Genomic DNA, 12,458 nt, shown 5'->3' with positions numbered 1-12,458 from the left:
GATTTTCAAGAATTTTACCAAACAACAAAATTTGTCTCTGATAGGTTTCTCTTTTCATAAATTCGTCATGAGTTTGCTCTTTCTGTCATTCTTTCATATGCTTGATTTTAAATTTAGATTTATAAAAATATATTTAAGATTTAGATTCTCCTCTTACAGTCGCAGTGCGTCCAATCGCATGTTAAGTCGTGTGTTGTGAGGTTTTTAAGAGATCAATTGTAAGTAACTTCTCAACATTAAGTGCTAATTTAAATTTATTAAGCTATACTAATGAAGATTTAATTATACATATGTATGTTTATTGCCTCTCGAGGTTTAATGATGTTTGATTGCGATAGATTTCGCATTTTACTTCCTCTCCTCTGAGACCTAAACCATTATTGAATCTCTGAAGGTATTTATTTGGGTTAGTCCAGATAAACATCGCCGACCATAACGATTCGCATCGATTACAGTTAGCCGCAAGAGGATGCATAATTTACTTTTTCGTCTATTCGATTACTACAAACCCTAAGTGTAGTCAATAGCCCCAGATTTACTTTTATTCGTATATACTTAGATGTCTATTAGCAAAGCAATGCCGCAATTGTTGTGGTTTAGCTCTATAAATAACAGTAAATATGTGTATTTAGTAATCTGAGCTATTATGTGTGTATACGAGTACAAACCGAGCTGTCGCAACTTATTGAAAGCCTAGTTACCACTCCAAATTATGTTATAAAATTAATTATAGCCACAAATGTAATATATTTGCGTGTGTATTAGTCTACCACAATGAAAACTCATTGAGTGAGCCGAATGCAAAGTGGAGAAAACGATATTTGTTATATAACTGTTTAGTTTTTTTAATTTAATTAGGTTTTTTCCAATTTCTAATCGATCTATTAAATTTTCAATTGACACATAACAGAATTTATTAAATTTTTCTTTTAATATCAACTGTCAATAAATAAATAAATAAATAATAATAAAGCCTTCTTGATTAAGAATTCTGTCCAATGTTTTGAGGGCCAGTGTTCAGTGGACTACAGAACTATTAGAGCATTCGGGTAATTTCCTACTTTTTTAAAGAAAAAACACAGAAACTTCAAATTTAATGGATAATGTTTATTATCATTCGAGAGAATATTCTTTGGCATTTATTTATTTGAAGATTATCTCTTCGGCTACGGATACGTCTCAGATGGTCCTTCCGTTGAGTCCAATTTTCAATAACTCTGGAACGAATCGATCGGCCCAAAACGTGAAATTATCTGCTCACCGAAGTGTTCTCTCAATAAATTCATAGTTTGATGCGATTCATAGATTGATGGGATGTGTGGGACAGCGCCACGTCTTGTTGAAAGCACATGTCGCAAAGATCACGAACTTCAATTTCAAAAAGTCGGGTACGGTCTTAGCCGCATCAATTTTGAAGAAAACCGATGACCGATGATTCCACAGGCCTAAACCTCTTCTGGTTGCTTTTCGTCAAAAATGCAGCAATTTTGCTTGTCTGCACATCCGTTGAGCCAGAAATGGTCCTCATCGCTGAAAAACATTTGGCTAGAAAACGTCGGAACTTCTGGAACTTTTTGAGAGCCTATAGAGCGAAACGATGTCGCTTGCGAAGATCGAGCAGCTTCAGTTCTTGCACAAGCTGTTCAATTTAAGATCTCGACGTAAAATGCGCCAAGTCGTTCCATACGTCAGTCCGTGCGTGCTGGACGTGGTCTATTTGGCCGAATATTATCCAATAATAATTGCTGGGTCTCAAGATGGGTGATGGTGCTGCGAATAGTACAGTCAGCAGGCCGAATACGTCAATAAAGCGTGGAAAACACATTCTTTACAGAACGTGAATACAGTTGAACGATTTGTAAACGTTGTTCAAAAACTAGAAAAAATGTTAACTTCAGCTGCACCGAAACTAATATACCCTTCACAGGTTCTTTTCTTTTAGTAACTATGTATTTAAGTAAATCTAAAGACGTCACCAGCCAGTGGTTTTCATCCAAAGGAAAACGATTTACTGTTTTTTTTTTTAACCAAGGTTATTTAATAAAAACATGGATCTTTTAGACGTTATGTATGGCATTGTTATCCGACCTGCAAAATTTCTTCAACTATTGTAGAATTAGAAAATAAACCACGACCAATTTGCAGAATACATCTCGTTAACTGAAAAAGTCTCCAATGCAAGTATTTGACTCCGATCGTTCAGTTTGCATGGAGGCTATATGCTATAGTAATCCGATCTGAACAATGTTTTCGGAGATTATGTTATTACCTTAAGTAGTAATCATATTAAATTTCGTGAAGACACCACGTCAAATGCGAAAGTTTTCCATACAGAAGTTTTCCATACATATATGTGTCCGATATCGGCAGTTCCGACAAATGAGCAGCATTTGAAGAGAAAATAACGTTTGCAAAATTTCAAAACGATATCTTTAAAACTGAGGGACTAGTTCGTATAAATACTGACTGATAGACAGACAGACGGACATGGCTAAATCGACTCAGCTCAACATACTGATCATTTAAATATATACTTTATAGGGTCTCCGACTCTTCCTTCTGGGTATTACAAGCGTCGTGGCAAACTTTATAAACACCGTTCAGGGTATAATAACATGACAGCTTGACACCACTCACGCGTGATCTGTCAAAAATAGGCAATTGAAAAAAAAAAAACTAATTATCAACAATTATAATCGAGAAGTGCTTTTATTGTGCCGACTAACTAACACTAAAAGTGACTCACAACAGTCTAACCTCACTAATCGTCGGCACCTGTTTGCATTCGTATTCGCATTAACCGCATTCACGTATCTGTGGTATGGGTAACTGCGGCATCTTGAATCTTAATAGTTTTATTTTCTGTTTTTATTCTTTATAAATAGTTGTAAATTGTAGCTCACAAACTCGGATAGCCCAGCAATAACCATAAAAGTGCAACAATACTTGTAGAATTGGTCGTAAGTTACGCAGTTGCACTTTATTGCCAGAAGACACATGAAACAACACATGAACTTGTGTAGGTATCTCTCACATGGAGGTGCAATTAGTACGATTCTAAGAGTATAACTGTACATAAAATAAAATAAACAAATAAAACTTAAAGCGTAAATTACGATCGAGAACCATTAAAGCCGCCGTGATTAGTGGAATCTGCGAATTTAATTGTTCGCATGCTTACGATTTTGATATTTTAACGGAGGAGAGTTTTCGCTTGCGCCGCGCCTGTGAATCAGTGCTGTCTCCCGAAGCGAATTCGCGAAAGTACTCAGGCAAAATGCAGTAGCGGCCACAAACTAATAAAAACAATAAACATTGCAATAAGTTTCATAAATTTCATTAAGACAGTTGCCATTATTGTGTAATTAAAGAGAAGAAGCGGACTCACTATCCAGGGTTGCATTATTATACTTGCATTGATGGAGAATTTTTAAGTGTTTTGTTGAAAATTAATGAATTTTTCCATTGCTTGACTACTCTCCGTCTCCGGTATTACGGACATCACGATTAATTGTTTTCGTATTTGTTTTTAATTCCGCCGTCTGGCAAAGTGCGAGCTCACCATATTCGCGTATTGTTGCACAGACCCAAATCAAAGTGAGACAATGCCCGCAATTTTGCCAGCTGAAAGTGAATCACAAACAAGTTTTATTGTGACAAATTCGCCGCACCTGTGTTCCTGTAAATTGAATCGAGGCAAAAGCACGTTTTAAATATTAATACATACAAAGCAGAGTTGTCCAGACATACTCATAATATTTTATTTATGTCCATCTTAATTAATTTGTAAAATATTTGCGAGTTCAAAAATTTTTTTTGTTCCAATTGGATAAACTGGTTTGAGACCACTGCCTAAGACATCGTCCCATGTTCCTTGTGAAATTTTCTGCATTTATCACTAACCGTATGCTGGTATTTTTCAGGATAGGAATTCGTTTTTCCATTGAACGAACCCTTTTTCTCTCGCTGAACGCATTTCGCAGTTTTGCTTCGGAGCTTAGATACAATTATCAATTTATTGCTAATTTATTACTAATTGGGTTCCAATTTTACGACTTTATTTTTCATTACATTGGGTATACAATCGAGAAAAATTAGACTTACACTTTCTAAAATCTACAAATGGGCCAATTATTCTGTGTTTACACATTAAAACTTTTGCTGGACGAACTCGTAGTTTGTTCTAGAGGCTTTACGCGTGGTCTGGTTTGGTTTCAATTGAATATACAAATATGCACAATATAATGGAAATTTTTTAGAAAATCGTTAATAAGGATAAAAAATTTGTTTCTTCTTTATTGGCGTAAACACCGTCTACGCAGTTATAGCCGGTGTTTGGCCAGGTCCTCTCCACCTGGTCTTTCCAACGGATTGGAGGTTTTTCTCTTCCTCTGCCTCCCCCGGCGGATACTGCGTCGAGTACCTTCAGAGCTGTAGTGTTTTCGCCAATTCGGACGACATCACTTAGCCAGCGTAGCCGCTGTCTCTTAATTCGGTCAATGTCGTCACATATCTCATACAGCTCATCGTTCCATACGATATTTGCCGTTGTTAATGCGCAAAGTACCATAAATCTTCCACAGAATCTTTCTCTCGAAAACTCATAATGTCGACTCATTAGATGTTGTCAACACCAAAAAAGTTTCCGCGTATAAACTCAGAGTTAGTCTCTTGGTGATTATTGGTCGGTTAAAAACATGATATAAATGGGTGGTCAACGCCAGTAGACGAGTTAGGTGTGTTCCTGCACTCGTGAATAAGACTCATTGATACTAACGCTTACTTTAATTATTTTTAATAATCTAACCCACAATAGACCCAAGGTCGGGGCATACCTCAATTAAATACTAAATTCTATTACCTGAAAGCTTGATTACCTTCTTATGACCTTCATTATATTATTCATTATATTATACTAATTGTTTCCATTTAATATGTTAAGTTTTTATTTTTTCATTGAAAACTTTTGTTGTTGAATATATGTACCTTCCATACGTACTTAAGGCTTCGGGTTCATACTTGTAAAAGCCTTAGAAAATAAGCATTATATCTAATTAGTTATACTCGTAGTGGTCGTAATGACTTCACTTGAAAAAAGGCAGAAACACACTTGTATGTAACCGTGATTAGACGCTTTAAAGGTCATCTGCACCTGTTCAAATATGTGTGGGATTGCGAGAGTCCTCCATATTGAACTTTCTTATGTGTTCAGCATGCTTTCAATAATTTCCAATTATTTTATGGCATACTCGCATTTAATGGCTTCTTTGTACCCGCATATTCTCTGAAGCATTTAGTTCGGAAATTTTCCTTTCAACTTTTCGAAAATAATTTCTGGCTTTGATGAAATTTCGCCCTTAAGCTACTTGAAAACTTTTAAGCTTTCATCCTTCACTTGACCGTTCACTTTACTTCATTTAAAAATGCTTATTTCAATGCCATACCTTTAAGGTCTGCAGGAAAACTTTTTCACAGTGCGCTTACGGTAACTAATTGCAAATGTATGGCAGGAAATTCTTTTTGTATTAGATTTTGCTGGTATGAATTAGAAAGAAGCGGTGTGAAGATTTAAGTTTATCTCAATTATTGGTTGAAGGTTTCTGATATAAAAAGGGTTTCTGTAAAAGATAATTTGAGGTAAACACAATCGTTAAACTTACAGATTTCTAAGTATAAATCGAGTGAAAACTTTAGTTATTGCTAAACTCATGGATCTTTCACATCCTCGTGTAGAATTCCTGCTTTCCCAACCAAACAATAAAGCGTCAAATATCTGTGTTTAACAGGGTTGTAATCGTTCGGTCGTTAGTCATTATTGAGCGCAACTCGAGTGTGAAAAGGTTTTTTAGACCCGTAAAACAGCGAAACGGAGCACACAATACGCCTCCAGGAAACAAAAGCATTATAATTACTGAATAAATAAGTTATCTATATGCAAATCAGCAATTTCAAGTTCAAAGGGATTCATAATTATTTAATGAAATTCACGGCGCAACTAATTGTAAATCATTTTATGCGAGTTTTGGTTTTGGAATATGTGGTAAAATAGCTTCCACAAATTGTTTGAGATCACAGCTGAAAAAATGTTTTTTTTTCACTTAAAATCTTGTAAATGCTTGTGGACGTATCATCTCAGTATCACCACAGAATCAATAATTGCAAGATTTTCAGGAAGTCAATTATTTCTAAAGTTGATCTGCTGGATTTCATCTTTTATTCAAACCAGTCTTTACCAAATTGTATATAATTTAAATAAGAATTTAAAGGCAATCTTTTAGATAAACCTGTAATGCATCAGGTGAAAGAGTAGATACATATATGAATAGTAGTTATATGGGTGATATCTAGAAAGGGTGCTCCAAGAAGCTGCCTGCACATATTATTTATGAACACGGAGTCAAAAGCCAAATCAAGTTAATAGACGAATATTTATCCATTAAGATTATTTCTAGAAAAAACTTTAGAACTATTGGTCAGAGACTAGGCCTTAATAGCTCAATTTCCAGTTCAGAAGACTTACAATAGAAGAGAAATGGATTTTAAGTAAGAAAAAAGATATTGTTTCTCTTAAAAGCTTAAAATTTATTACTGACCAAATTCTCACCGGTTCATTTTGATTTTGACGATCCATTAACATGTCACCAGGGTTCAAACTGGGGCTGACAGTTATTAGTAATTATTATCAAATTCTTATTGATATTCTTATTTAAGCGCAGTCTAACTTTAGACTCGCAATAATAGTACAAAACCTAGAAACTTACCGACGAGTTCTCATCACAGTTGAGCATTCCGTAGAAGTCCTCGTCGGGGCTTCGTTTAAAGCTCAAGACCGCATCGACCGCACTCATATTGTCGCTGTTGAGGACCTGTTTTCAATCCTTCTCTTCGTAGATCGATTTAGATTCTATTAAACACTGTGGATTCAGGCAAGAAATAAGGTACACACAAAAACACAAATATTAATTTAGTGTTCAAAAATAAAGTAGAATAAATGCCGCTGCTTTGGAAAACAGGCTTGCGTATGAGTACTGAGTTGTTGGACCAAAAGAGTCAACAAAACTATAAAAATCTCAAAAACAAAAACAGCAAGTGTTTGTTTATCAATATTCGTTTTATGTATGTGTTTTTATGAGTTTTATATTTTTTCTAAGAAGCTTCTCTGGTCAAATGGCTTTCATGTATTAATAGTAAATACTCATACGTGCTTTCAAGTGCATATTTGTTCGTGGGAAAACACAAGTGTGAGTGCGTGCTTGAGTAGTGAGCAGATAATCCAATGCAAAATAAGTATATTATACTAGAAGTAAGGCACACAATGGCTGCGGAAGAGCGCAAAAATATTTTTTACTAAGGTAAGCAGAAATAAATTGACCTCTTCGACTTAAGAATAACAGTTTCGTCAAGATACTGAGATATTGAACAATGAAGCCAGTAGACCGGAAAAACTGTTGATTATCTGCGCTTGGAGGTAGTCTTTGTGTGTTGGGTCAAAGCGATAATCAAAATCTAGCTTAGATTGCGAAAACCCCAAGAACAAAACGCAAAAAACAACAAAAACAACAAGTCCACAACCGTCACTTTCACTTCAACGCGCGTTGCAACGCCAATAAACACAGTTACTTATGTACGTATATGAATTTAAGCACGAATTCAGTATCTGTTCGCTTTTGAGTCACAGAAAATTTACCAGAAATCGCGCGGCGGAAAGCTCCAAAAACAAGATTTTCGAATAAGTAAACGAATGCGCTTTGTTTTTGTTATAAACTCTAAGAAATATATTTAAAAAATTTTTTCCTAAATAAATTTGCCAACTGTTGTTGCCACACGCGCGCTGCGTTGTTATTAACAGCACGTCGATTTAGTAACTGCCACAGTCTCACCGCTACTCGCACGCTGCTCAGCGGCTGGTGCTTTGGTCGCCTTCACCTTCGCCAGTGTGCTCGCAAATCCCCATTGTTGTTGTTGCGTTCTTCGCTTCTGCTCTTGGCAACAGCGCGCTCACACACCTGCTAGAGTCGCCACTGGAAGTCAGCGAAAGCCCCAACACCGTCGCTCCACAGCTGAGCTGAGTAGAGCTGAAGTTCCCAGCGCGTTATTGAAAGTTGTTTGGCGAGCTTTGATTTACAGCTCATTATATGGTACTTTGGTATTCCCGTTTTGTATTGGTGCTTCTGTGGTTCACTTTTGAAAATAAATGCATATATACGGGTATTCAATTGCTCTGAGCTGAGCTCTCGCTGAAATGCGCTCCTCAGCTGATAAGCGAATATTTCTGTTTATATGTATATAACGCATGAAAAATTGATATTTTGGAGCATGAATTAAATTGTGTATACACCACGTACATGCTCATTTCAGTGTGTCAATATAGTATTCTTAATTATTCAATTATTAGTGTGGGTGATGAAGTGATGTTTCATCACATGATGCAGACGTAGTATCAAGGCGATGCAAAGTGCTGTTTAAGGGAATATGAACTATTTTTTTGAGTGCAGATGGAAGCTGGGAAATTCATATTAATAGAACTAGCTCTGAATCATTTTTATAACTTAAACCAGTGACTATGCTGCCGCTTACTTTCATTCAACAATTATGTATAATTATTAAACAATATTCAATAGTTCAGTGTTGCATTGCACGGTGGTTCCTCCCATACGACAAAAATAAAAAAAGTCTATGTTTATATATTGGGCTTGTAGCTAAATAAATAGTTGCATATGCCATCAAATTTATGTATTTTGAGTTTGTCTTGATTATTTCTAACGGGACTTCTTGAGTGAAAGCAACATATGTATGTACGGCCTTGCACAGAAGTAAATAGTTGACAAAAATAAAAGCGAAAGCAACGTGTACATTCAACTGCAAAAGTTTAATTTAAAAAAGTGTCTAAATAAAAATACTGAAAATGGAAATTAAAGTAGATGGTAATAGTATTATTTTTCAGTAATAAAAATTTTTAAATTGTGCTGTTGTTTTTAGAATAACAAATTTTAATGAAGTGTCTTTTTGATTCAGTTTTGTTGTTCTTTTTTAAATGTATTTGGAGATTTAGTAATTTTTGTCAACCGAATGCAGTGACCGGATTAGTGTGTAAATGTTGATACAAGTATATATGTAGTTTAAAATAATATTAAGTTCATGTACAGGGATTTGCAGGTTTCTAAATAAAGTTCATTAAAAATAACCTAACTTTTAGTTTTCAAGAGTGTATTTTGTACATCAAATGTGCGTGTTATAGCATTGGTTTTTGCAAGTAATGTCAATAAACAAATGTAGAATTAGTTGTTGTTGTCTCACTCTTTCTCTCTGAGATTTTTATTTTTTAAATTTCTTATCGTAGGAACGTCTCATCAATTCATATTTTCTCGCTCCTATATTTTTGAAATTTGATGCTCCAAAAATGGATCAAGTACGACGAAAGGTCAGGAAGTTTTTGAAGATATAGTCAGAAAAACAGGTTTTGAAGGTGACGAACACCCGTATGATGATATACTGAAATGTGTAGAATATTTATGCAGACGCATTGGGGTGATGTGGAAACAAAACCATCGCGTAAAGTCAGACGTTATAAGAAACTACTCGGATTGGCTCTCTTACAAAGAGGTTGTTACCTTAAGTCTCGAAACTCTATCTTTGCCATCTGAAAAAGAAGAAGCAAAAGCGAGTGAACTTGGTCGCCCAACTGCTGATTTCTCTGCATGCTCCTAACGGACTAAGCAACGTAGAATAGCAAAATTGGCAGAAATTGATAAAATGGCAAATTAGGTCGGCAGAAGATAAAACTCAATTCATGGAAAAAAAAATTCAGGTTAGAAATAAGTTGAGATCAGAAATGGGTTTAATAGTGGGCATGCCAAAAACAGGAGGTAGTGGGACGTCAAACGATGGCAACACGGCTAGACACTTTTTTAATAATGCTGCTTTGGCTTCTCAAATAACGGGCGTTGACGAAGAGCTCATACTAAGATGTGCAGCATTACTGCAAGCTATGTCATCAGGATATAAAATAAACGCGGACAAATTTAAGCAATTCGCACTTGAAACTGCTAAAGGGCTTGTAGAGAAGTACCCTTGGTTCTATCTTCCACCATCAGTTCACAAGATCCTAGTGCATGGTTCCGAAGTCATCGAGAGTGCAATAATATCCATTGGAGAACTATCAGAGGAAGCTGCGGAAGCCAAAAACAAGGATATTAAGAGGTATAGGCTTCAACATACGAGGAAAACTTCTCGAATTGCAACAAATACGGATTTACTAAATACATATGTTATTGTTGAGCTTAGATCCATTTATTACAGGTCAACGAAAATTGACATACAAAAAGAAAAGCGCATTATTAAAATCTACAATAAAATTGTTTCAAGACTAATTACGTAAAGGAATTTTTTATTGAGGTTTACAACGTCCTTATTTTTCTTCCAAATTAATAAAAATTTTATTTGAACTGTAAAAAATAAATTGTTTAATTTTATGAAATTAAATGGCACATCCGTTTTCCTTTCTATTTATTAATAATAAATCCGGGAATTGGAACAAAGTTTATCACATGCTCAGGTATTTTAACGTTAGAATTATATACATAAGTATGTAGAATATGAAAAGTGGGCGTTATACAATTGCGACTTTTTCAGAATATCGTACTTGCATGAACAGGAATATGCTGTGTATATTGCAGGTCAGTATCACTATTCTAACTAGTTTTGTCGCTATCCTCCATACAAATGGAACCACTGTGCATTGTATTATTGATTTTTGATTTGAAATGATGTTATGGACACTCATGTCCATTGCAAAAACGTGGTTTTTTGGAAAAACTACACATCCTCTGCAGTTTTCAGAAAATCTTAAACCCTCTTTAAGATATTTTTTAATCTTCTTTTCTTTTAATTTCTTTTTAATCTCAAACGCTTTTGAAAAATTGTTTATTGTTTTATTATATAATATAAAAAATGTCAAATAATTTTGAAATACATTTTTCTAACTTTTTTTGTTTTTTTTAATATTATTTATTAGTTCCAATAGCCTATACTTAAATTCAAAGTAATTTTAAAAAGTCTGAAACCAGACTATTTACCGAATTTAAAACAAAAATATAATATTTGAACAGCAATGATAAAAAATATAATATTTTTTCAACAGTTGAGTTTTCATAATTTGAATACTGTACCAGAAGTTATATCCTTTAACATTTCTCTCATATGGACTGATTCGCTCCAGGAAGTTACCTTACTTTCCAGTGCTATTTCCAATGGCCTTACTCTGGCCTGTTTACCTCAGCGAAAGCTTTACAGCTGTTTGTATGAATAGCATTTGCAAGACTTATGTTAATACTGGTGAGAAGTGTGCTTCTTATTAAAGCTTTATTAAAAAAGCTTAAGCATATACAAGCACCTTGTGAGTGGAAAAGCTTCAAAAGCTGGTATATCAAAGTTGCCAGATCATAACTACTAGTGAGAATGTTTGTTGAAATGCACCTTCTAAAAATTCTATATTAATTCATAAATTAAACTTTCGATCGTTTAGGGTGGTCAAGTAAAAATTAAAATCAGTTCGTGCAATTAGTTATGTATTTAAAAATAATCGTTTCGATTTTCGAATATTTTTGTAGACATACATATGTAAAGGTTGAGATTTATTTATCGTATAAGAAAATTTGTATTTAATATCATCCTTCAGAACGTAAGGGGACGCTTATTTTGAGTTTGCCTGGTGATTATCTTTGCCAGATTTGCGACTGATTTCTATAGTTCTCTCGAAACCGATTATGACCGATTTCGGTGCTTGAAACTGTTTTTGTTTTCTTTCGTTTAGCTTAAACTAACGGTTGCAATTTTTAAAAATCACCATTAAAGCGAATATATTAAGGGATTATTTGGGTTTCCTGGGGTAAAAACAGCCATTTTCAAAATTTTTTCTCATATAAAAAATTAAATATTTTATTAGTATTATTTATTATCACAAACATACACTATTAACAAAAAAATGCTGAAATTTTTGGAAAAAAATATTTTAAACTCGGCCATTAAGACGCCATTTCCGGTGACCCCTCAGTAAAAAGATGCGGTCGCGTTAGCAAGATAACTCTTTACAGGATCATCTAAAGTGAAAAATCCATGTTTTAGTTAAAACCTTAACTTATAACTTGGACTAAGGAAAAAAGTGAAAATTGTATTTTAGGCCAACATTTTTACAAAAAAATTAATATTTCAGTAAAAAATTTCGCAAAATTTTCTTTTTCAAATTGTTGTAATCGAAAAAAAATCCTTCGTCCAAGCCTTTAAGAATTGTAACTCAAGAACCTGTGAGAGGACCGGTTGAGTAGTTGTTGAGAAATCTTGCAACCGACTTCATGAACACTGTTTCGGGAAAAACGCGTTTAAGATCCTCGCATTTAGCCCAGCTAGACTCGAGCGCACAAGTTCTCAAGGCTGTATCTCCGAAACTATTACTTGGATCA

The 12,458-nt window shown here is 34.6% G+C and overlaps 1 protein-coding gene across 3 annotated transcripts in view; it reads right to left on the bottom strand.

Moving 5' to 3' along the window:
• The window catches only part of LOC120773881 (J domain-containing protein), a 38,107-nt gene extending 30,239 nt beyond the window's left edge, over positions 1-7,868 (bottom strand). For 2 of the 3 annotated variants that reach the window (XM_040103054.1, XM_040103068.1), the window contains exons 1-2: positions 7,688-7,868; positions 6,762-6,914 (exon numbers count right to left, since the gene is read on the bottom strand). In XM_040103054.1, the coding sequence (XP_039958988.1) occupies positions 6,762-6,848 (87 nt within the window). In that variant the 5' untranslated portion in view covers positions 6,849-6,914; positions 7,688-7,868. The other variant, XM_040103060.1, reaches the window with a different exon arrangement.
• Positions 7,869-12,458: the final 4,590 nt, after the last annotated feature.

Source organism: Bactrocera tryoni, chromosome 1 (assembly GCF_016617805.1).
Source record: "Bactrocera tryoni isolate S06 chromosome 1, CSIRO_BtryS06_freeze2, whole genome shotgun sequence".
Lineage (NCBI taxonomy): Eukaryota > Metazoa > Arthropoda > Insecta > Diptera > Tephritidae > Bactrocera > Bactrocera tryoni.
Note: the sequence above shows the minus strand (reverse complement) of the source record. Positions and strands in the feature narration are given on the sequence as shown.